Below are 24341 nucleotides of genomic sequence, written 5' to 3'. Positions count from 1 at the left end.
TCTTTAAATCGGCTAAAGATAAAAATGCCAAAATTTGTACATTATTCTTAACGGACAGTTGATGTTTAATCGTGTACAATTTTTGACATATTTATCTTTGGCCGATTTAAAGATAATTAAGGAAAACCATTTGGAAAGTAACAACTTCAACACAGTGCATCTTGAAAACAGGGCGTCTAAGAAGAAAACTTTACATGAATTACCCCTATTATTTTTCCATGAGGAACTTATACCCAAGTTTTTTTGAAACATGAACGGGACACCCTGTATATTTAAAATAATATGTTGACTTGTTATGTGTAAATCTTTGGTTTTAAACTCTGAGTTTGTTTTGACGCTTTCGACAAAAACCGGCTCGACTATTTGGGGATTTTCCCGGGTTATTTAGTTATCTTCCGTTTCAAAGGGTCTCCAGAAAGCCATGCTAAATTACTAGATAATTACACTATTACCCTTTACTGGTTACGATATGAACAAATATTAATATTAACTAGTAATTAATAATACGTATTATACCAACAATAAATATACCACGCCAAGCACTGCTCTCTACGGCATTGACAAACCCAAGTAGCCAAGTGAACCGCGTTTGACACCAAACTAATTATAGAATACCATGCAAAAAAATATTTAGAACCTAGTGGACAGGTTTGCTTTGACGACTAGCGCGCTTCTGTCCATTCTACATCAAGCGGACTCGCTACCGATACTGGACTCGCCCAATGGCTATTCGAGTATAAATTAGGAGACACATCATGGCTAAGGCATATGAAGAAATTTCAAGATAAGTGCGGATGGTCCTTGCTTTAAGATTCACAGGTTCCAATTGATATTGTAACAACTATACATCAATGTAACAAAATATCATGCATGCAGGAGACCATCTTACAAATGAGTCACGAGCATCAAATTTAGCGTGCTCTCTGCTCGATCGCTCTCCTAAGCATTGGCTGAAATTTATTAAATAATTTATTAATTAATGAATTGTTTCATTTCGTTTATTTGTAATTATAAAATTCCTTTCAGCTTTTTTTTAACTGAATTTCAAACAACAAAATATTTTTTCCATTTGAAAATTTTCACTTCATTTCATACTATATTTCATAAAGGGATCAAGCCATTTTTAACAATTTTAATGTTATACTTACAAGGTTTAACTAAAATCTTGGCTAACTTTGGTGGTGGATTTAAGATCACAAATTAATAAAAACAAAGTTCCTAGAAATATACCTGGAAATGCTTATTTTTACATACAGACAAGGTATTCGAAGTTAAAGAAAATATACAGTTTATTTCAACTTGCAAAGAACAATTGAGGGAAGCTGTGTAAATACTAATTTTGAATAATTATATTGTTTAAAAAAATAAGTTGAAACTCATTTATGCCGTATTTTTTACATGAGCTTAGCTATAATTTTGGCTTGGAGTGGGCCCAGGGATGTGGCAAGCTCTATGAAGGTCTCAAAAAAAAAAACACGCACTCAACGACTTACCGATATAATATTTAAAACTTGAGCACTCATTCATTTGATACTAAAAAAAAAAGGAAAAAGAAATGGTGCAGCCAGCAACCTACCGATATGAGAAAGATGATATTGGATCTTTTTTCTGGGATGAGCACCGAGCTTTGTAGGGAGGGCCGTGCACCTCCCCCAATTAGGCCCATGACATTTTAGCAGCTATATTACATTGGTCCTCAATCCTCTGTAAGTCTGTAATAAAATTTCTGGGCTTGTTAGAGGAAAATCTTGACCTAATCATATACAGGGTGTGCCATTTAACACTTCTGCTGCCAGTATCTCCGAAATGAAGAAATTTATTCTAGTTCCAGAAAGTGAGATTGTTAGGTCAAATCTTTCTGTACAGTAACTACATCTACATATCCATTATTATTTTAAATACTTTCTGTTACTTTTTCTGTAGTTGATTAATTGTTTTTTTTTTATAATTTACTGTTTATTAATTAGTATGGGGTCTGAATAAAGCTATTATTACAATATTTTAAAAGAATATTTTGTCAGTGTGATTTAAATAAAATAGTATATTTTCTTGTTACATCAGACATTGCATGTTGAAATGAACATGTCTCGAAAACAAATAAATATTGTTAAAAACTTTAACTTTCAGATGGACCGCGTTTCCATACGTTCCAGGAATAAAAAAAAAATTAGTATCACCACGCCTTCATGCAGAAAGATTTGAACTAACAATTATAACTGCAGTTTGAAACTCTTCCAGAGACCTAACATCCCCAGTTTCCGGAACTAAAATAAGAATGACAGTTATACACCTAAAAAGTCAAACGTTTTTACAAGAGAACAAGTCAACGATTTTCTCGTTCAGGCACCCCGATAACACATATTTGCTAATGAAGGTAATGACGGTCTTAGGTATTGCAGAAGCATTGCCATTCTAATGAGTTATGCAAACTTACTCTAAACGTCAATTTCAAACATTTCGATGATGACATTATTGTAGTTACAATTCTAAAAATGGTATGTCACCTACGTTTACAATTACTTCTCAACTGGGTTCTGTTTCTCACCTAGAAATTCTCAAGAAATATATCAAGATTAGATTAGAAATTAAAACTGAAATTTCACAATTTTTTATGTGCCACCAAGCAGATAGATATTATAACCAACCAGTCGGCACGAATACCCTTTCTATGATTCCTAATAAGATTGCACAGTTTTTGAAACTAAAACATCCTGAAATATATACAGGCCATTTATTCCGAAGAACATTGGCAACATTACTGGCTAATACAGGAGCTGATGTATTAGCAATCAAGAGACATGGTGGGTGGAAATCAGTCACAACTGCATAAAGTTATGCTGCTGACAGCGAAAACTGGACCTGGATCTACCAAGATTTGTCAATTTTCGTTTATAAGGGCCATAAAAACACCTAATCTGGTAAGTGGTTCGTTACATTTGGCAAGATCTGGTGGTGAAAATTTAATGAACTTTAAAATAGATAAAAAACGATTACGGCTTATAACAGATTTGTGAAATATTGGGGGACCAGTGCATAAATTATCTTTACTCCAGTAGTTCGAATATTGTGTACACTTCACCAATCCAGTAAGGAAATATAGAGCTAAAAATACGAACATTTCATCCCTTTCTACTGCCCTGTATGTTAGAGTAATAAAATAATAAGTCGTTATTTTATGTCACGCTATTTTTCGTCCTAATACATATATTATTTTTATAGGTGTTACTCCTAATATAACGTTTTAACATTATTTTGGTAGATCAGATATACATATTATACTGTGTTCTTTTCTTCTCAAATTCTTGGTTTTGTAAATAGCCAATAGACGCTCGCGTTTTCAAATCCGTAACATCTACGCACAACGAAAGAAACTTGTAATATTATACTCGGCCTGAATAGCATCAGCAGAGGAAGAGTTGAATCTTTTGACGTACAAGTCATCCCCTAAAAAATGGAGTTCTCACTGTTGGGAATAATAAAAGAAATTCGAACCTGGTTTTAAATACTTTAATAATCGTTATTACATATAATACAACAGTTTTTTGTTTTATTTACTCTGAGAGAATAAATAAATATTTTTATAATAAACGTAGTATATGAGAGCTTCTTCAAATATATTAAGAAAACTGCTTAAGTACGCTACTACACAACCTAATATAGACAAAAATCAACAAGTGCAGTGTAATAGATAAGGTATTATATGGATGCTTGCTGCACATAAGACTAATCAACGTTAGTGTTAAATTTGTAATTTACAGTAGAATCACAATGTTCAAACGAGACCTACAAAAGGTGCCACTGGGTGGCTACGATATGGGTACTAGTTTCTATGGACCTAGCGATTTCCTCGTGTATACTGTGACTTAACCAAAGCGTCTGCAGTTTCTTATACCTCTCGGGGCATAATCTCAACGGATTCCCTCTCCGCAAGCCTTGATCGGTCTCCCCGTAATCGTCCAGGTAGGGCGGGGACACGAAACAGCCTCTATGTGGTGCGGCCAAGAACAGTATTTCACATTCCCGAACACGCAGGAATATACCTATCCCGGCCCCGCATTTACTCGCGTGGAAATTGCAAGCTCCTACAGGCATCTTATTCAACTCCGTTTGACAACAGTAACTCTGAGAGCAGAGGATCTCGCCGCAGACGAGGCACATGCAGGGATTCCTCGAGTCCTCGTCGCTATTCGGGCAGGTAAACGTTGAGACGGTATTTATTAGTTCACTGTAGTCCGCGGGTAGATCTATGAGATGGTTCACAGGTAGAGGCTCGTGGATGACTTGAAGAGGAGTTCCGCTTAGATAACTGGCCACTTCTTCGTGACTGCACCACCGTTTTATCAGGGTCATTACTCGGGAAGAGTTGAAGAGACCTTTGGGATGCTGCGTTAAATCCAAGTAAGCACACATGTTGCTGAACGTATCACCCCCCAGCTCGGTTAGGGTCGTGGGGGCTGTTATGTCCGTCAGGTAGTGGTAGAATAACACGCAGCACCGTAGAAAGGGTAACGTAGCGTACTGAACATACTTCCAAACGGCGTGCCCGCTTAAACCTTCTCTGTATTTACCCATTATTTTCAGAACCTCCAGGATTTCCTCGTCCTCGTTTAAATCCGTGTCCATAGAATCCTCCAGATCTTCGGTTTTCATTAAAATGAGTATTTTTGTTATATGGCAAATAAATATAACACGAAGGGTGTATAAATTTAAATTACTTCCCGAGGGGACAGGAGTAGGGGCGTCTTTGCACGAGAGACTAGGTAATGAAAAACTTAAGCTAACTAGAAATCCTAAGGAGTCCCACTGGAGTATCGAAGGCCCTTCGTTCACGTGTTCGAAGAGAATCGACAATAAATTTAAAGCGTGGCTACTAATAACGACACTTCGCGACCAGGTACTGCCTAAAACCGCCACGATCCGTACTAGGCTTTCTATGCAGTCCCTCTGCCTGCTCGACAGATGTCCCAATAAAGGCTTATTTGCGTCTCTCAGGAGCACTTCTATCGAATGAATCGTATAAGCTAGTGATTTCCACGTCATGGGCGCCAGTCTTTTGTCGGATGGATGGGGATTGACGTTTAAGCCTCTAGTATATGCCACCTGCGCGAAAACTTGGATCATTTCTTTCAGATTCACGCTGAGCTCCGGGTACTCCGTGGGAAACAGTTCCAGGTATTTCTTTGGTAAACAGCCAGATACAAATGTGAGTGGGCACGAGTAAAACACCTGATGAGGCTGCAGGACGCAGTTGACCTCGCAATCGTCTCCAGAATCCGGCTCGATGTTTGTTCCATTCGAGGCGTTTATGCACGCGTTGCAATGTATGTTTTCACATTCCTCCGTGAGATTGCACTTGAATATACCGTGGCAGACTTTCAATTTCTTATTCAAGACTATGCCGGTGGCGTCTAGCCAGTGCTCGAAGGACAGATCGTTTGTTTTTGAAGGTGGCTGCAGGCTGCCTAATGACGGAATTAAAGGCAGTACAGTGTTACTTAAACATTCGCACAGGGGGCACAGAAATTCTTGTTTGTCCACGTCGAAACTAGCAGGGTGTCGCAGCCTATACGGTCTGCGGTGTTCTCTCACCATTATATTATCAAAGTACTTCCTCCAACAGTCGCTGTGCATAACGTGCCCGCACGTACTCGTATGCGGCGCCGGTCCCAGATTTGCGTGAAGGTACAACGGGTCGTGTTTGGTAATGTCCATCAGTATCTCATTGTTTCTGTGTTGGCACAGGACAGTGGCTTGTTGCACGAAAGCAGCCAGTACTAGAGTTGGACCGTCGGCTGTTACTTTCTCTTCTTCCTGGCATAGGATACAGGTAAACGTTTTTTCTGTACTTATCCTTTGCGACTGGTTATTACCGAGAGCTACGGGTTGCCGTTCGTTGGATTCCGTCACGTCCATAATCTCGATGTTACTGGAAGTTCTAGACTTCCTCTCCGTGCTGGTTTCTTCAAACAGACTGGCGTTTTCTTTTATAAAATTGTTCTGCATCGCTTGCATTTGGGCCATAATTTTCACCCTCCTTTCTGCTGCCATTTTCGCCCTTCTTTCCTTCTCGCTGTCTCCCTTTTCCGAGGTCGAAGGTTCTTTATGGAGCATCGAACAATCGCTGTCTCTTTTGTCGGCTATTTGTTTATACTTGTTTAGGGTCCACCTTAAAAGGCCTTTATGTGCGTCGACTCTCGGACATTTGAGCAGTTCCTCCAGCAAATGGAATATCTTAAACTTTGACGCGTTTTCGATGAACCTGAAGAAAGGATAGTTCTTAGACTCTTCTTCTAGCAGGGCGTAGCCGATGAGGTGTAAAACTTTGTGTAGTTGAGACTCGGAGGAGCTTCTGGTTCTTAAATTTATAAACCGCTCTAAGATGGTTTGCATGATGTGTAACATTACGTCGCATTGTAGTAAATTGACTAAGAGGCTAAAGGATTCGTTTAGCTTGGGTAACTTTGGTGGCGGACAGCACTCTAGTTCGCCTTTAGCTTTGCGCCGCTTTCGCTGAGATTCTTCAGCTTTCGACAGTTCCTCGCGAGTGTAGTGATAGAAGAATACGTTGAATTTATCAAAGTATTGTTCTTTAAGCTCATACACGCCCTTTCCACTTCCGTGTGTGGGCTTTTTAAACACCGCCAATTCCTGGATTACTTCGTCCACAGCTACCTCGTGCGATGTCAGGTCATCCGGTATAGTTTTGATGAGTTCGGAGTGCGGTAACGGTTTTATGCAGAGATGCTGAATGATTTCCTTTCTTATTCGATCTTCCACCGTAACTTTGCTTACGCCTGGCATGTACCGCTCACCTATTACAATTATAAGTAAGTGCAGGAGTTCCTCTACCAAATACACCGTTTGTCTCATGCTGTCTTCCTCGGGCGATTTCAAACTGTTGAATTCAAAGTCTGGCATGGCCCAGTTGATTAAATTAAATTTATTTAAAACGTGGATCAGGAACTCGTTACTTTCTATAAGAGAAGCACCTATTTGAAGTAAAGTTATGTCCCGATCCAACATTTCCGTCCTACATTTAACGTTGTGATAAAAAAATAAGGTGTTCAATAAGGCATATCCGTTCCTTCTCCACATTCCCGCGTGGACTTGAGCTATCATTACCTGTCCCCTTAGTACCGGTTCGATGATTTGAACGGGTGTTGGTTTGGAGACTTGGAATTCCGGATCGTCAAAATGTAAGTTAAACTTCTCCAGATACAAGTGCAGAGCGGCAAAAAAACGTGTTAGGGGTAAGTGAATCGAAACCGGCTTTGAAGAAACATCGTAGTGTAAACAGGCCGTACTGTGATCTGCTAATTCGCGAACTTCTCCCGCTTCGTTTGGTTCGTAGCACGGATTTTCTACGAGCTTTTTCAAGACAGAGCGATAGGCTTTTACGAGCACTATTTTGTCAGTGCCGCACCATTCTGTTGCCAGAGATATGCAATATGCTAGTTTGATATGGAGATTAAAACCGGATTCCCATTCGGGTTCGTATTCCATGTGTTGTCCTACCTGTCGGGTAACTGCGTCCATACCTATAGTAAATTAAATGAAATATAAATATTAAAATAATTTACAGCGTAAGAGACAATCACAATTTTTTTTTAATTTTTCATCATATCTATACATAGTATAATAGTGATGTTGAGACAAACTGATTCCTCATAAAAAAAAACATTTTTTACCAAAATGAATTCCAATACTTTGAAATTATAAAGAGTGACTCAGACATAATATAAAATAGTATATTATGTAATAAGTGTTGTAAAAAGCATTTTACGCACGAATGGAAAAGTAATTCTATGAGTGCGTAATTGCATTACACCACGTATTACGTACTATACTTTACCTACAACCACTACTGTAAATACTTAAAAACACACCGTCTGCGATCAATGTAAGATTCCTATTTTACGTACGGTAAAAAAATCGCACAGCTTGGTAAAAAAAATCGTAGTTTTCCTAGCGACCGCCTAGCAACGGTCAATACAAACAGTATTGTATTGACCGTTGCTAGGCGGTTGCTAGGAAAACTGTGCGATTTTTTTACCGTACGTAATAGGAATCTTACATTGATCGCAGACGGTGTGTTTTTAAGTATTTACAGTAGTGGTCGTAGGTAAACACTATTACCATAAAACGTATAAAATATAAAATGATTTTTATAACGGTTCAATATTATTTATCTTGTAAAAAGATGTGCCACTTTCTCTGCTTTTCGATAGGATCTACAGTCGTCTGTAGACTGAGTTACACTGAACGTCGATCTATTTTCTAGCTCTGTATATTGCAGTGAATAGGGAATAGGGAAATGCTTTTTTAGTGGGTGTAAACAGACATGCTAATACTTGATCACGCCACCATTAGAAACGCCATAGCATAAACTTAAGTGAGGGGTGAAATTCCTTGGCTTTAATAAATTTATAAATTAAACAAAAAAACACAACCAAAACGTTTTTAAAACGTAGTAATAATTAAAATGGATCAAAGTGCCGCTTGCAGCAAATTGTCTGTTGCTGATACAAATAATAGATGTTATGTTTTATTATCTTTCTGCCATATTTTCTATATCTTGTTGCTTTCTAGACAGATACGCCGATTTTCGATCCCCGCACGCCTCATCCTTCTTGCTAGTCTTGCTCCAGTGGCAGAGATACAGGGTATCGGAGGCATATTTTTCTAAATAAAACAGTACGCCACTGCTTTACAGTAACAACCAACAAACTGAGAACACACTTTGATATTCGAATATAATGCTTTTTAAAATTACATAGTGGGCTGCGATAGCAACTTTGACATTCTGAGAGGTTAGAAGAAAGAATAAATTATACTTTTCATCAGATTCAAGCAATAATAAATTTCGAAAATATATTTTCGTTACTAAAAAGACGTCGGGCCTGTGTTTGTGGAAATGGAGGTATTTTTGAGCATTTACTCAAATAAAATCATTAAAATGATGACTAATGTTATTAATTTCTTTATTGGAATAAATAATCGAATGACTAGTGCTTGTCATGTCATTAAGTAAAAGTGTTTTCAGCTGGTTTTTTAAGTTTTACTCGAAAATCAGGCTTTTTTCGAAAAACATAAGACAGTAGTAATTTGTAGAAAATTGAAAGACAAATCCGAAAATATCATGGTTGTTACTGTAAAGCAGTGGTGTACTATTTTATTTAGAAAAATATACCACCGATACCTGTATCTCCGCCAGTGGAGCTTGTAAGTTTTTAGAAAAGCCCTCAGCTTTTATAAATACATATGTCCAATTTCAAAATTATTCCACTTACTAGTTTTTAAATTATTTAAAAAAATTAAAAATATTTTTTGAAGTATCTGTATCTTTTTAACGAAGCGTCCTAGATAAAACCTTTATAGGAAAGACTTCCCTTAAAACCCACCAAAAAATACGAGGTTTCATTTTTGGTCCCATTTGTGAATCACCCTGTATATTAATCTGGATTAAATTTTTCAATTAAACAGTTTTCATGTGCTTATTCTTACGTTTTACAAATCTATGTATATTAAATGCTGTAGTAACTCTCGCTCCCACACTCAGCCTCCAAAATAGGCGTTTTGCATTACCAAAGGATCTCCTCGTGAGCCTTCATGCTAATATATTTCAAAGGCGATTTCTTAACGTTTTCTAAGAGAAATGTCGTATTTAAAAAGAGTCATTGCCGCAATCGACGTTTTTTGGTGCGAGAGGGATACTCGAAGTACATACACAGACAGAGGCAAACGTGAGTAAAGACATCAAAACGAATTTTGTCCTTTGGTGCTTTTTCTGGGACGTTCGAGCCACGGTTTGTGGTTATTTCGCTTTACGCACCGGCTCTGGTCTTTTATAGACGTTATTATAGCAATAAAACTTAATTTGAACATTTTAATTTTTCTGTTTACAACTGTGGAAACACAAACTTTCAAATGGCCCATATCAATAATTTGTATTTGTATTGTTCTAGTAACTTATGTATTTTAACATTATGTTAGTAAACCATTCTTTATTTATTGAGGACGTTATATTTTTATTATTTATCATTAACCACCATCAGCGTAACAACAAATTTTCACAAAAATTACTATCTGTCAAAACTAATTCTCCACAAACTTGTTTCCAAGGCAACTAAGCGCTTGTTTCCAAAGCATGCTATGTTTAATGTAGAAAATAAATTAAAATGATTTCGTATTCATCACATGCAAGCAATGTTATTTTAGCGTTTTTCTCGAAAACGGTTAGATTTATCGAAACAAATAAAGTATACCTTTTTTATGTCAAAAGGTTAGGAGAACAAAAATATTCAGTCAAAAGTCGCATAAAGTGTAGCACAAAAAAGTTGGAACCATTCAAATCAAAATAAAGGCTCGTACGTGGCGCCCTCTACAAGATGCGAAAAAATGGTGGGCAAGTTTATAATCTTCATCCCGAAAAACCCCCATATACGAAATTTCGTCAAAATATTATGAGTGTGGCAAAAGGTATTGCAAAAAAACTGAAAATAAAATTTAACTGTAACACCCTGTAACTCCGTTAATAATCAGTTTTGGAAAAATGTTATAGAAAGAGGTAGGATTTATTTTCCGTCTAAAATTATTTTTGCTCATCATTTCCAGACACCCTGTATATATTTTTTAAAATACTCGTAATTGTCTGCTTTCTTATGTCACTGCGACAATTGCGATATTGGTTTCAAGAATTTGTCGTTGAAGGGTTTACAACTGGTTATGAAAATTTATATCTTATTTTTTTTATATTCGCTAAATATTGTATATTTTGTGGCATCACTTATGGGAAACTTTTCTGATTGTAGTTTATAAGAGTATTTAAGATATCGCAAGTTGCGATCTTAAAATATTGCAATTGTCGCAGTGACATAAGAAAGCGGACATAATTACGAGTATTTTAAAAACTATTTGGACAACTTTTACTACCTCACACAGAATTTTGAGCGTGTTTGTCCACTGTGCGCCGACAGGACGCTGCAGCTCAGTTTGTAAGCTCGTGACTGCAAAACCGAAGGTCCGCGGTTCGAATCGTGAGCGATTTCAAAAATTTTATATTTACCGGCCGGCGGGGAGTGCACCCTTCTAGTTAACTATTTAATGTTTGCTTACCTTGCATCATAGTTAGTAGGTTCAACATCATGGACAACCCATGCAAGAAACTCCTCCGCAACTCGTCGGTCCACTGCTCCGGTATTGCGCTCAGCAAATACCTTAAATCGTACAACATATAAAGGGCCCTCTTAAATGACTGGCTTGACGGAATCCTCTCAAATTCAAGTTTTCCCGCCTTATTGCACTTCCTGCTACACTCGGAAATGAGCGTATTCAGAAGTATGTACAATACGTCGTCATTGGCTATCAGATGATGGGCAAGCGTAGGAACGGTGAATAACTGAACGTAAAGGGAAGAAATGGAATATGTATGATCATGATCGTCCTTGATGAAGTCCTTCATGACCTGGCCGTAGTTCTTCGTGAATATTTTAGCCAGCGATTTCTTATTTTCGTATTCGAGCAACATTCCAGAAATAAGCAGTCTGTGCCATTGCGTCCTGGCGCTCTTCCACAGGGTGGAATCGCGTTGCAAGATTCCCTTGATTATGCAAGGCTCCATAGTTTGTGGTTTCAGAGCGACGTCGGCGAAGATTTTCCTAAAACCCTCCCCGTGCGATAGAAACTTTTCCAACCACGTTAAAAGCTTCATGGCGCATATCTGATGAGCGATCACGTGGGCGTGGTTAACCAGTACTTTTAAAGGTTTATTCCCGTGCCTAGAGGTGTACTTCTCGATCTCCTGCTTCAAATCCGAGCAGTGCTGGAAACTAGAGCATTTCACAACAGCTCGTCCCTCGCGATCTATATTCGTAACGAATTCCGTAGAGCTTCTCTGGTTACATTTCAAAACTCTCGCCAACGTATTAATGACCTGCTCGAAAGTGTGAATCTCGTCATTGTACAAGATGGTGCAGTACGTGTCAATATCAAAGAAGTTGTCGGAACCACCTCCTAGTCTTATATCAGAGATTTGTTCGGTACTCAGTAGGCGATACGCATACCAAAGTACGGCTTCGAAGACGATTCGAGTACGTTCTATTAGGTCTTCCGGAAGACCTTTCTTCTGCTCTTCTTCGGATATCCCAGCGATGTGTATCTTGCAAAACGGATCTCTCTTCCATGCCTCCACATCGCCACAGTCGCAGCAACCTCCTCCGCAAGATGTGCCCATCTTGTATTTGTGATGGCGATGTTCTGAGTTCTTAAAGCACTCCACACAAAGGACACAGGTTTTGTCCATGCCGCATTCCCTGCAGGAGTAAGTTGGCTCTCCAAATTTGAACACCCTACCGCAAACCTGAAATATTTCATTATATTTAACCCCTGAAATAGTCTAGCCTAGTTTTTAAATAATCTAAATGTTACAGAGAAATCCAAATGGTTGAAATATTTTGTCACGCTCGCTTACTGTCTTTTTATCGCCACAGTTAGTAACACCAATATTTATCCATTGCTGTCATAACCCATGTCTTATTTACCTAAAGGCTCAATTGTAGATTCTGCTGTAAGAAGGGGATAAACACGAATATATAAATTATTCAGGAGAAGCAAAAGAACTGTTTTCTATTCACTTATGAGTTAAATAACAATTTCATTACCAAAAAATTTTACTTACTGTTGAGAAAGAATATTGTGCATGCAATACTCATTTTTAAAACACCAGGTGGAAAAACTGGATAAGTAATAGTCATTCAGATTTCATATTTCATACATGTTTGTACCAGACGAAAAAAGTACATTTTTAAACCAATTTCTGCAAAAACTCATTTTTCAAAAATATACTCATCCCCTTCTTGCACCAAAGTCTTCAATTAATCTCAACTAATTCACCAATCAGCATTTAGAATAGGTAAGGCTAGCTGAGATCACAGGTAAATAAAACACAGCTATCATCGGGAAGAATCTTATTAATATTTTTGATAATAAAAATAATTTGATAGATATAAATTAGTTTCAATGAATTTTATAAACTTTATACTTGATGTGACCTTCAGTTATCCCCTCTACAGGGATTTTTAGAAACTATGGTCTGAGATCAGATGAATCACTAACAGCTATTTTCCAATTTTAAGGAAGTATTTGATTAAGGTTAAATGTATCCGAATGGAACCGGCACAAATACTCTGATGTCAAAGTCAAGCATACATTTTTGGCGGGCTAATCTATAATTAACAAATCATGCAACTTTATAACTTTTATTAAAATGGGCAAGTTTATTGTTGTTTATCATGCTGATCATGTTTTGAACACTGAACGAACCGTCTAAATTTTAAAGTTATATAAAACAGCTGACTCGTTTATCCTACTTTTGCCGGCTAGAAAAAAATAATCAAAACATGATTAAAATCTGATCAATTGATCTCTTTCCAAAGGATTTTTAACTGTAACCGGTTTGCTTTCCGAACGACAAGATAATTGATCTTAATAATAAGATTATTACGATCATAGCTTCTGAAAACTACTTATATAAACTAATACAATACATATTTTTTTTTTTGATACTCATAAATATACGATACTATTTTTCTATTTTCTGTTTCAGTCCCTTATTTATATTTTATTATTTATATTTTACTATGTATTTAGTATACAGGCTGTTACAAATTTGTTTCTCACTTCAGGGATCTCGGAAACGGTAAGAGGTACGAAATAGCTTAAATGGGGGCAAAGTTGCGTAATCAGGATATTGGGGATCATGAAGGTTAGCAAAAAATGTAATAAAATGTCCAGGGTCATATTTAAAAAAAATGAAGTTGTTGATGGTCTTGGAGAGCCGAAACGTTACATATAAAAATTGAATATGCCATTCGATAGAGGGCAAAAAGTGGCCATGAGAAAGTGTTCTTTTTTCAATATCACCACAAACAAGGCTGAAATGACTGTTTTCCAAAATTTCGTTTTTTTTCAAATATTTCAAAAACTAATCATGTTAGCCTTGATTTTTTAGAGGCATAATGTTGGTCCCCTGATAACGCAACTTTGCCCCAATTTAAGCTAGTTCGTATCTTTTACCGTTTTCCAGATCCCTGTAGTGAGCAGCAAATTTGTAACAGCCTGAATATTTCTTGGATTTTGTTCTATTTTCTTTTTCTATTAAACATATCTCTTCATTCAAAATTATAAGAATTACAAGANTAACTTTTTATAAAATGGGCAAGTTTATTGTTGTTTATCATGCTGATCATGTTTTGAACACTGAACGAACCGTCTAAATTTTAAAGTTATATAAAACAGCTGACTCGTTTATCCTACTTTTGCCGGCTAGAAAAAAATAATCAAAACATGATTAAAATCTGATCAATTGATCTCTTTCCAAAGGATTTTTAACTGTAACCGGTTTGCTTTCCGAACGACAAGATAATTGATCTTAATAATAAGATTATTACGATCATAGCTTCTGAAAACTACTTATATAAACTAATACAATACATATATTTTTTTAGTTTTGATATTCATATAAATATATGATACTATTTTTCTATTTTCTGTTACAGTCTCTTATTTATATTTTCTTATTTATATTTTACTATGTATTTAGTATACAGGCTGTTACAAATTCGCTTCTCACTTCAGGAATCTCGGAAACGGTAAGAGGTACGAAGTAGCTTAAATGGGGGCAAAGTTGCGTAATCAGGATATTGGGGAACATGAAGGCTAGCAAAAAATGTAATGTAAAAAATTTCCAAGGACGTATTTAAAAAAATGAAGTTGATGATGGTCTTGGAGAGCGTTACATATAAAAATTGATTATGCCATTCGATAGAGGGCAAAAAGTGGCCATGAGAAAGTGTTCTTTTTTCAATATCACCTCAAACAAGGCGGAAATGACACAAAAACGGTTTTCCAAAATTTCGTTTTTTTTTCAAATATTTCAAAAACTAATCATGTTAGCCTTGATTTTTTAGAGGCATAATGTTGGTCCCCTGATAACGTAACTTTGCCCCCATTTAAGCTAGTTCGTATCTTTTACCGTTTTCAGGATCCCTGTAGTGAGAAGCAAATTTGTAACAGCCTGAATATTTTTTGGATTTTGTTCTATTTTCTTTTTCTATTAAACATATCTCTTCATTCAAAATTATAAGAATTACAAGAACAGATACAGTAGTCCAAGGCTTCACAGAAAGCGAGTACAGCATTTCAAGTGAGTTTAATTTCTATGATATAAAATTACTCGTAGCCATTTTAACAAAAATTTAAAATAATATCACCAGACTAATGCTCTGTGAATACAATATAGATGTATAAACAGCAAAAAAAACTTAACGAACTAGGACTGTGAATTAATCTTGAGGGATTTACAATAAAAGACGTAACTTATGCCATATTAGCCTGGTGAAAATAGACATTTAAGATTACAATAATTCGCATAAAACTGAAAATTGGTACGAATGTTGGGAACACAATTATAGACGAAATGTGAAAAGTTCCCATTGATCCCATATCTGCAAAAAAATTTATTCAAGGTCAAAGTTTGCAAATATGGGTTTTTTGCATTTTTCAGCCAAACGGTAAGTTTTATCATAAAAATAGCTCTGATAAAAATTGTTCTTACACTTTTTCCAGCAGGCTGAAGAAGAAGGAATAGAAGAAGAAGAAGACATTACACTTGAAGCTCCATTAGATAAATTATCAATCAGATGAATAGTTTTTCCCAATTACTCATAATTCACACCGCATTCATCATTTCCAATAGAACCATTTTTTAATTTAATACAATATTATTTAATTAAACAGGACCACAGTAGATAACCTTTTGAATCGCTATAACTGAGAAATGGTGATTCTTAGGAAAAAAGTGTAAGAACAATTTTATAGATAATTGCATGATCTACAATTTTTGTCCAACCTACTTTTATGATAAAACTTACCATTTGGCTGAAAAATGCAAAAAACCCATATTTGCGAACTTTGACCTTGAATAAATTTTTTTGTAGATGTGGGATCGATGGGGACATTTCACATTTCATTTATAATGGCGAAAATTATTGTAAGCTTACTCCTATTTTTGAGCTACTTTGACTGGGTTATATTACATCGGACATATCTGTAGCTATATTCAATGCAAAGCTTTGTCGTTAGGCTTTACTTTTAATTATGTGCCATTTTGCTGCATTGTAAACAATATATTTTTTCTCAGTGCCAAAGATGTTCAATTACATGCCAACAAAACACCATTTGTGGGAAGTTTTACTTTTCCTGTTCAATTCAAAGAAAAGTGCTGCTGAAAGTGCTCGAGTGCTGTTGAAAAATTATGATAAACATACTTCATCGATAAAAGCGTGTGAATATTGGTTTTGCTCTTTTAGGAGTGGTGATTTCGATACAGTTAACAATGGAAAAAGTTCAAAGATTGTAAGCAATACTCAACCAAGATTCATGTCAAAGATGAAGTTGCTGAATCGTTGAATGTTTATCGCATAACAGTTTCCAAATGTTTAAATGCACTCGTTATGACTCAAAAGCAAGGCAATTGGATGCCATATGAACGAGACGTTGAACGGCAATTTTTTATGTGTCAACAATTGCATCGATAACAAAAAAAGAAAGAGTTTTTTGCATCATATCGTCATTGATGATGAAAAATTGATACACTATGGAAAATCGTAGTGTTTGTCCGGTAATGCATCAACATCGACGGCAAGGCCGAATATTCATGGATCAAAGCTCATGCTCTGTATTTGGTGGAACCAGTTTGGTGTTGTGTGCAATGAGCTGTTTCAACCGAATCAAACTGGTGAATGCTACTGAACATAATTGAGTCTCCACTGAAGGAAAGGCAGCTACAATTCCAGCGAAAGCGTGATAAAGTAATTTTTCAATATGACAACAGTCAACTACTAAATTTAAAATGAAAAAAATTATGCACAATAATTTGTTGTTTTTGAGATTAGACTTAATTTTTTATTTCACAATTGTCAATATATTTATTATACACTCTATCTTCAGTTATCGTGCATAATTTTTTAAACCTTTTAAATTTTTTTCCAGTAATCATTACTGTCAAATTTTTTTGTACTTGAGATATCGTATCTTTTAAAAATTTTTAAACTTTAACTGACATCTTTTTAAATAAAATAACTGATTAATTGTTGATTTTTCTGGAGTTTTAATAACTACTTTTGTAGAAGCCATTTGCGCTCCCGCATACAATGTATTTCCTTGACGTGACGATAGGACGCAAAACAGCTGGATCGTTCGTCGGTTGTCTCACCTATGACACATTGATGAGGACTAATAAGTCCGAAACCAGTCTGTGCCTGGTGGGTTAAACTGATGGTGACAAATAATCCTAGTTGTTGCACTAGGTGTTGCGAATATAATTCAATGCCGGTAGGGGCATATAGCCCTCAGAGTAGTTGTTTCTCGCAACACTGACAATTAAAAAAAATACTTTCATAGAAACTTTGCAAAAAAAGCCACTCACAGGTCCTTCGATTGTTAAATAATAATAAATTTACGATAAAGATAATTTAAACTTCATGATCTATTTTATCTGGAACTGATTCTAAGTTATAATATTTTTATTTATTTGATGTTAAAATTTATTGCATGTATAAATTAAAAATAATAAATATGAAATTGGATACCATATAATTTCATATCAATTGTAACTGTAATAACGTAATTATCATATTTATAAAGCTAATCCTAATTGTGTCATAAAATAAATGATTTTTATACAGATACTTTTCACCTTTTCAATATTTAGGATAGTAATCTTCCAAAAATAATAAAAGTAAAAGACCAATATTTTACACTTCAAATTTGATCTTGTTTGTGATAAAATGAAGCACTGAATGATTAAGATTGATTGTATATCTTACTGAAGGTGCTTTATCCATTTCGCTAAGTTGCTTAAACACAACATTCGGATCGCCATTACATATGAACTCATCTAACGTGTTGATAAGAATCTCCTGAGCCAACTCCTCGTTAAAATTCCAATTCAAACAACTCTCATTAAGCAAAGGGCTGTATATTTTTGGTACCCACACCTTCCACAGTTCTTCAAAGTGTAACGAAGTAAGGAAACCTTTCTCCAAATTTTCTCTCCATTTTTGCACTACTTTTGAAGTAAATGCCTTCACATTAGATGCGTCATCAAGGGACATTTCTATGTCACTCGTGTCCTCCATACTTTCATGAGACCTAAAACAATGACAGTTAAAAGATCATTCAATTAGGTACATAAAGAAGTTTTCATCTTTTTTCTTCAGAATAACTAGATTATTCTCAAGTGCAAAAAACATGTCTAATAAAAATGACCACGTCAAATATGTCAATTTACTAATTTATTTATGTTTTCTGTTCTTATAAAACTGTATGAATTTTTACCAGACTGTCAGAATTGAACTAAATACGTAGATTATCATATGTGTGGTTATGTTGTGGCATCTTGTTCTTAGGAATTCTTGTGAATTTTTGATGCAACCAAAATATATTGCCCCTATCTGTTTATATTGTACGATTAGGGTAAAATTTGTGATAGGCAAGGTGAAAAAAAAAGATGCAATTTATCGATAATATTATTTCTGAAACAAAGGCATTACTGAACCAAATATATAAGTAATTTCACAATAGGAAACACGTATCAATTTTACTTCTAAAATTTAATAAAACAAAAAGTGAACATGTCGTTTGATGAATTAATATGAAAATATAATCGCTTTCTTCAAGGCGATAGTTTCTTATGAATTTGTACGATTTTGAACAATTGATTTTTTTATACAATTGTGGTCATCTTAATTAGATCAGCATTTAAAAAACCTCCTTTTGGTGCAACGGTACTTAATGAAATTTATTTCATAGTAAACTTTTTCACATTAAACACAATTAAAGAAAAAAATACACAAATAAATAACTCAATATTTATAATCATCGGAAAAGTATAAGATTAGCAACTTTTAGCAAAAACCACAGTGGTATTCAAAAATTATATTTTTCATATGAAATAATTTTCCTAACATATTAAAAAATAAGTGAACAATTTGCTTATTGTTATCTGAACTGTTATCTCTTAATGAGATTTTTACGAGCATCTAAATTTCATTTAAATGTAGGTATAATTTATGCTATACATAAAATCAGGTTATACATCACTAAAAACATACTGAATATTAAGATTTCGCTAAACTGAAAGAAAGTCTTAGTATTAGCGTACCTGAATCCTTTCCTGAATTGGATTATATTGTTACTAAAAGTGTACGAGCCATGTGTGTTCTAGAAAAATATCTACAAAAAAATTTAACCATCATGTCCTTCTACATATACTACATTAACCTTGTGTGCCCACATTTTAGTAATTAATGTCTTATTTTCTATTTTTATTTCTGACATTTGTTACAGTGCACATATTGCCTTGAGTGAAAGTCAAGACATTAAAATTACTTTAACTTTCACCAAATAGTAAAATAAGTTTAAGTAATCAATTTTGTAGATCTTTTTAATGTTCCAATGCAAAATTGAACTAGATAACAAGTTATTATTAACACAAAGAACACGCAATTACTTGCCTTTTTTATTTAGCTGTCAGTCAAGGTTAAGTCTTGAGTAGATTTCTTCCTTATTCTAAATCACAATTTTTTTTAAATTTCTTGATAAACAGTTCTGAAATCGATGTTTTATCTTGTACTTAGTAAATGCGTACTTTTTCTCTCAACTTCCGATAATGGTATTCTGGGTTCTTGCCAATCAAATGATGCAAAATGACAAATGATTTTTTTATATCAGTTAAGATTGGTACATTGAATTCAAAACTAGATTATAACTAATATTACTAAAATTTTATTTTATCAGCAATACCTTTTTAATAGTCAATCGTTTTGAAAAAAATAATAAACAGTAGTTTCAATCACATTCTATTATTATATGTCACTGTCAAAAAATCATTTCCAACAATACAACCAGTGTTGCCAATGTTGCCATCACATTTATTCGGTACCAATCTATGATAAACAAATAATCTAAAAATGGGTCTTCAACGTCATAAGGAATTTATCTGGAAACGCACTGAAGTAATGGTTGGTTTATAAAAAAGTATTAGTCCTAACTTAGTCTTAGTCTTAGTATTAATCTTTACACTAATCTTAGTATTAGTCCTAAGAATAGGTACACGTTTATAAAAACAATGTGTGGTCCTAATTTTATTAAGATTAACCAATGAGCGATTCGACTACGCGCATGGCTAGTAATATCACAGCATAATACTTGTTTATTATTCTGTGGTAATGTTATTTTATTTGTTTTGTTGGTGAATGAAAAGAAAAATATAACCTATTACTATGGTAATGGCGTATTGGCGACCACCATAGACAAAGACAAGAGCCCACTATGCTACGAAATGCAATACTTGTGCATGCGCACTTCTCAGATCTTAGTCTTAATTAAAAGATGCGAACTTTCAAGGTCATGTCTTAAGACCTCCTTACGACTAGGGATTTTTATAAACCGATACATTACATTCTGTACATTTAACTTTTTAGGACTAAGATAAAGGTTAAGTTACGGCTAAGTTAGGACTAATACTTTTTTATAAACCAACCATAAATTAAAAATTAGATTTTAGATTTTAGTTATTGGGACCCTCAATTCCAGTAAACCAAAACAGTTTCATTCATATTAAACTATATGGTGCATGATGATCGTTTTTATTGGAGAATTAATCATCTAATATTAATGGAGTACCAAGTAATAAAAGTACCAAGAGAATATTTCAGGGCTAGATTTTTTGCTCAAATAGACACGATTGATATTATTAACGCTATATATTTTCTTCTTTAGTTTATTTTCAGTTCAACAACACAATGAATACTTGAATACATGTAGTTAAATACGTGATAGGAATTAAGAGGGTCAAGAATAGATGGCGCTACAATTACCTTAGCCAGCAAATTATTTAGCCAAAATCAAATTCTCAGTTTGACTACTAGTGCTTATTTAAGGCCTAGTCGGCGCCACATACATAGATTATAAACGAAAAATATTTTGCGCAAATACGTGCTCTTTTCGAGATCTCAGAGTCAGCAATCTCTATTTTAATTTATTTTGCGAATTTAGATATTTTTTCGCCATGAAAGTTTCTCGTTGTGAGCATAAAAATCTTCCCTAAAAAAATGGTTTGGGTCCCATATCGAAATATGACCCCTTTAATTTTCACCAGCCCCTACTCGCATACCTACTGATACTGATACCTGATACCTATGCATATTTTAAACTTCATAAAAATATAGGGATATATTGTACTGTACGAACCCAATAAAAGCATTTGGTTCGGTTTTCTAATTAAAAGATGTCCTAGTAAACGGTACAAGTTTGATTATACAGGGTGTTTTTAAATGAAGTAGCAAAAATGCTACCAGTGAACGTAGAGTCAAAAATAAGAGTATTGAAGTAAAAATACTTTATATGAATGGTGCACCCCTGAGGCGATATACCCTCTTAAAGGTGGGGATTGAAATTCACATTTTATTTTTTTTCTTTAACATAAGGAATGCTAGAGACACGAAACTTCGTATGAGCATCCTACTAATATGGAGATAACTTTTCAATATTTGTTCGATCATTGACGTATTTTACAAAGGAGTGAAACAGTCAACCCCATTGCAATATTTTATTAGAAATTTTTTATATGAAGCAAATATTTAAAAATATTTATTGGGAAGACTGATTTACTGCGCAACTTTTTTACCTCTTGTTTGTCGACAAAACCGATAGTTTTCTAGAAAAAAAAAATAGATGCGTCATCTTTCACTAAAGGAGTAATTGCGAAAATTTGTAAAAATAAAGTAGGCGGATGTCATAACAAATAAATTGTTAATTATCATATTAATAAATTGACACTTTCTGTCAATAAGCTGGTAAATTAAGAATAACATTAAGAATAATCAATACATTCTACAGGGTAGAATGTTTAAAGAAGCGAGTTGGATTGTGTAATAAAAAGAATTTCGTTGAGCTATATGAAATGTGTATCGTTCAATATTCTACCTTCACCGCTAAATATAACTTTTAATTTAATTAATGCAATAATATTTATTGTAAAATTCACGCTTCATATATTGAACAAAGTGTAGTGCTTTTTGCTCTTATTATAAATAAACCATATGACATTTGTCAAATTTCCCTGGCGACATTAAGAAAATGTAGCAGGAATGCAGTGTTACGTTATTGCTAAAAATTATTGTTTCAGACTCAGATAGTGTTCCACAAGATACTGAACTAACCGCGAAACATGTTGATTAACTTCTTCAAAAAAAAGGTACGAAAAGACAAAAAGTTCGATGAATGGTAGGTATAAGATTAAATGCATCAGAAATGTCCACAACGAGAAGATTTTTTAGGATACTTTGATGGTCTGACAAAATTACAATAACTTTCATCGTTTTGGGACTACTATTTTCTTACATAAAAAAAATGTAACAGAAAGCTACATCTAGTGGCTAATGATATTAACTGCCTGATGCATGAGATCCACAAAGAGGCCAAAAAATGGCAGAAAGAGACATATATTGCAAGTACCATGAAATTAATAGTTACATACAGTTGTATTAGTTTACAAGAAATGAAATCATGTGTGTTTACGAAATTGTTCCATGTAGGTATCTGATATTGGCTAGGTCTTTTAGGTATTCGGGATATTAAGGAATTTATAACGATATTCCAAAAACTTATGTAAGGTAAATTTTATTGCTTGTGTACAATGTACATGTTAAAGATGATTACAATTTCTTATATATTTACTTATCACTAACATTTTGTATCCAAGTGCTAATAAATAAAGAATTTTGACGCCGTGTTTCAGTTTTTCAAGAAAATATGTTTATTGTACTTAATTTGTTTTGTACAATTATCCACATCAGGATGGATACTGAGGACAACTCTTAATACGACTGTATAAGTAATAGAACTAAAGTTAACTGATCTAAATAATAAAGGTGTAAAGCCGCAGGTGTCAGTGCCGTAACTAGAAGAAATTTTACTAGAGGCAAGCTTTTAATTTTGCGCCCCTACTTAATTGTTAAAAATAAGCAAAAACTCAAAAACAAACGTTTTATTTTTAAAAATGTAATAAAAACAACAATAAAACATGATAAATTGGTTTCACTTAATATAGAGGGTGTTTCATATTGATGTGCAAATATTTTAAGGTGTTTAAAAGGTAATTTTAGGGGAGGTACTTCCAATACATTTTTTCGATTTGAGCCCCCCCTGAGAAACTATTCAAATCTCAAAATGGCCGAAAAAAATAGCTTTCATTTTTTTAATTAAATTTTTAGTTCATATTTGCATAGCTTTTTCTATTGATAAAAAAATAATTTTTGCAAAAATCATGTCAAAAATGACGATCGTTTTTGGTAACTGTTATACTAATTAAAAATAATTTATTTTTTGCTCGTAAACCATAAGTATACGCAAAAATGGGGAGAGTAAAAAAGTTTCTAAATGAAACGTAGTATTAAAAGCTATTTTTCTTGTTGGAATTGGCTAACGTATAGAAAAAGTTGTGATAAATCCAAGGAGTGCTAATTTCTTTCAATCAAAGACATAAACCAGAAAAATAAGATTACCAAATAATACCATTCAACTAGTTGTTAACGTGTACCAAAATTCAAATATCTATAAGTTTTTGAAAAAAAAATAAAAGCTAAATTTTTTGGCTATTTTGAGATTTGAATATTTTCTCAGGGGGGGGGCTCAACTCAAAAAAATATATAGGAAGTACCCCCCCATAAAATTACTTTCTGAACACCTCCTTAAAATAATCACACACCATTATGAACCACCCTGTATATTATAATATACAGGGTGGTTTAGAAAGACCTCCCGTAAATTCAGGGGGTGATAGTACGACAAAAAATACGAATTTTTTGTCTTATGAACTATATGTCTATCTCCTCTTGTTTTCGAGATACAGAGCGACAAAATAAAATTTTCTAAATAAAATTTTTACGAAAATTTCCTTCTTATTTTTTGTTGTACTATCACCCCCTGAATTTACGGTAGGTCTTTCTGAAACACCCTGTATAAATAAACACACACAAAGACAACTGTAGAAATAAAAAAATATTAAGTACATAAGTACCTAATTATTTGTAAAAAAAATCAAAAGTAAACCTACTAATAAGCCAGAATTAAAAACATAATAAGGGAAAAAATTGTTGAACGTACGGGGGACTCCTTTGTAAAAAAAATCAGAAAGGACAGTTCGAAAATGATTTTAAAAATCCACTTCTACAGGGCACTGGAAACTGGTCCACTATAAAACCTTACCTTACGCAAGG

At 34.3% G+C, this 24341-nt stretch overlaps 1 protein-coding gene across 3 annotated transcripts; it reads right to left on the bottom strand.

Annotated features, from left to right (window-relative positions):
• Positions 1–3519: 3519 nt before the first annotated feature.
• LOC108903555 (E3 ubiquitin-protein ligase UBR2) lies at positions 3520–19951 on the bottom strand. Of its 3 annotated transcripts, none has more exons than XM_018705777.1 (4): positions 19575–19942; positions 17886–18210; positions 11116–12358; positions 3520–7538 (listed from the first exon to the last, which is right to left on the bottom strand). In XM_018705777.1, exons 2-4 carry the CDS (start codon positions 18195–18197, stop codon positions 3784–3786), a joined length of 5310 nt encoding a protein of 1769 aa, XP_018561293.1. In that variant the 5' UTR covers positions 18198–18210; positions 19575–19942; the 3' UTR covers positions 3520–3783. The 3 variants fall into 3 exon arrangements, with proteins under 3 accessions (XP_018561293.1, XP_018561294.1, XP_018561295.1); XM_018705778.2 differs by having other exon boundaries at positions 3784–7538; positions 19864–19951; XM_018705779.2 differs by lacking the exon at positions 19575–19942 and adding an exon at positions 19223–19290 and having other exon boundaries at positions 3784–7538.
• Between the last annotated feature and the right edge of the window lie 4390 nt (positions 19952–24341).

This window comes from Anoplophora glabripennis, unplaced genomic scaffold (genome assembly GCF_000390285.2).
Source record: "Anoplophora glabripennis isolate ALB-LARVAE unplaced genomic scaffold, Agla_2.0 scaffold23, whole genome shotgun sequence".
In the NCBI taxonomy this organism is placed as follows: Eukaryota; Metazoa; Arthropoda; class Insecta; order Coleoptera; family Cerambycidae; genus Anoplophora; species Anoplophora glabripennis.
The sequence above is the reverse complement of the archived record's forward strand: the minus strand, read 5'-3'. Positions and strand labels throughout refer to the sequence as shown.